Source organism: Sinocyclocheilus anshuiensis, unplaced genomic scaffold (assembly GCF_001515605.1).
Source record: "Sinocyclocheilus anshuiensis isolate Anshui unplaced genomic scaffold, SAMN03320099.WGS_v1.1 scaffold874, whole genome shotgun sequence".
Lineage (NCBI taxonomy): Eukaryota > Metazoa > Chordata > Actinopteri > Cypriniformes > Cyprinidae > Sinocyclocheilus > Sinocyclocheilus anshuiensis.
The window spans coordinates 188116-190055 of record NW_015538065.1 but is presented as its reverse complement, the minus strand read 5'-3'; the positions used below and the strand labels follow the sequence as shown (position 1 = coordinate 190055).

The 1940-nt window shown below is 40.2% G+C and overlaps 1 protein-coding gene across 1 annotated transcript in view; it reads left to right on the top strand.

Moving 5' to 3' along the window:
• LOC107683563 (E3 ubiquitin-protein ligase DTX4-like) overlaps positions 1-1940 on the top strand; it is a 22171-nt gene that overhangs the window by 14656 nt on the left and 5575 nt on the right. The window contains exons 4-5 of the mRNA XM_016479638.1: positions 1704-1765; positions 1911-1933. Coding sequence (XP_016335124.1) covers positions 1704-1765; positions 1911-1933 — 85 coding nt within the window. The remainder of the gene's footprint in view (positions 1-1703; positions 1766-1910; positions 1934-1940) is intronic.

Genomic DNA, 1940 nt, shown 5'->3' with positions numbered 1-1940 from the left:
TTTGGTTTTGAGACTTTAGTCTTTGCAACTTCAGGGATCTTATCTATTCACGAACAGCTTGTAACACTCCAAAGAGAAAGGAAAACTTGAAATCGCATCATATGACCCCTTTAAGATGTAGCTGAAGTTGGATGTAATCCGTTTTTTAATTTACAGTTTATACATTTTTAATAATGTAATTTCTGATTTATTTCTTTTGAATTTGGAGTGAAATAAAACCCCCGGCATGTTCTTAACAGATTTTGTGGGATTCATCCATATATATCCTTGTGTCTGTGCCAATATAGTCAGTGTCTGCGCATGCCCATATACGACCAAAACGTTTGAACGCGTGCAGGACGCACACATGGTATGGTATGGATGTGTGTTTGTGTGTGTGTGTGTGTGTGTAAGCATCTATCCTGCACTATGTGCCAGTGTGATGGAACCTTATGGCGGTGTGTAAGTGTGTGACGTTGAGAGGTAATCTCGGTCTCTGTGACGTGGATCACCTGCTTTCCTAGCTGCTCGTCAACAGATGGAAACTAGAGGATTAGCTCTATAAGAGCGACGGTTGACAGAGCGAGGCAAAACAACCTCATCGAGCAGAAGAACAACTCGCAGAAAGAGACAGGGGATATATGTGAACAAAACTACATTGATTCCAGGCTCTCTAGAGGGGGAAACAAATCAGTCTGACTACAGAGACTGACAAACATTCTCTGAAGAAGTTTGAGAGCAGAACGCAAGGCAGAATCCAAACATTACTTTTGCGTTTTTCCTGTAAGACTCCCATTTTTTTCTTTGGAGATCGTCGGAATAGTTGAGACATGACTGTTATCAAGGTCAAACAGTGAGTATCTTTTGGTATGTTTTTGTCTTGTTCATTCTGTAATTGGTAAGCTAATAGTTCTTTAATACATTTACATTTAGTCATTTTGCAGACACTTTTATCCAAAGTGACAGAAGCTCAGTCTTTGTCAGGTTGAGCTGTAGGTGATATTCTTTCATCCATGCCGAGATGTCCGCCAGGCAGCCTGAGATCCGTGCAGCTACTGTTGGATCATAGTTTTAACTGGATAATAGTTTTTAACAGCCAAGCCAACCCTTAATTATAAGGTGTTGAAAAGTCTAGAAAAAAAATAGAATACAGTGTCATTTATCAGTGGTTATTGTCATTTGGTTTGGTTTTTAAGTTTAACATAAGAACAATTTTACATTTGTTGTCTTTACTAGTAGTTCTAGGTGAACATCTTGGTTTGACAGTAGTTTTTGATTGTTAACTTTTATAGTTTACCTCATATGTACTGTAATGTTGAAGTGAAATGCTCTGGAAATGTTTGACCCAGTACACACTAGCAATCTGAATATCCCCACATATGGACAACAGGTTGTCCGGTCATGTGAGGTTTTGATGTGCGGCACACACTGCTGTTGTCTGCTGACTCGGTGCCAGTTTTGTTAGTGGCAGCAGCGGGTTTGACAGAAGATGTGACCTGGTTTACATACCGCAGCGTGACTCGGCATGTCTGCAGGTCAGGATGGGGGTTATACACAAGCAGGTGTAGCCGGGACAACAGCATGGTTATTTCTGTTGGGATCCAGATTATGATTATCAATAAGACCGTTGAGGTGTGTGTGTGGGTGTTTCTGATTGGTGAGTGGTTGCTTGCGTAGTGGAAGCATGTGTTTCATGTCTTATTTCTTTTTTGATACCTTTATAGAGTCCCCACCGTCCCAGTGAAGAACTTAAATGGATCCAGTCCTGTCCATCCAGCTTTGGCAGGTGAGAAACAATATGCAAATAAGTTATAAATAGTGACTGTGAAGATTAAATATAGTAAGATTTGAGATAATTTTGTAACTAAAGACGCTGAACCTAAAAATAGATGGATATAAAACAGATGAGATTGTCTCTTCTCGTTGGTTAGGTATCACTGGGATTCTAATGAGTGCCGCTG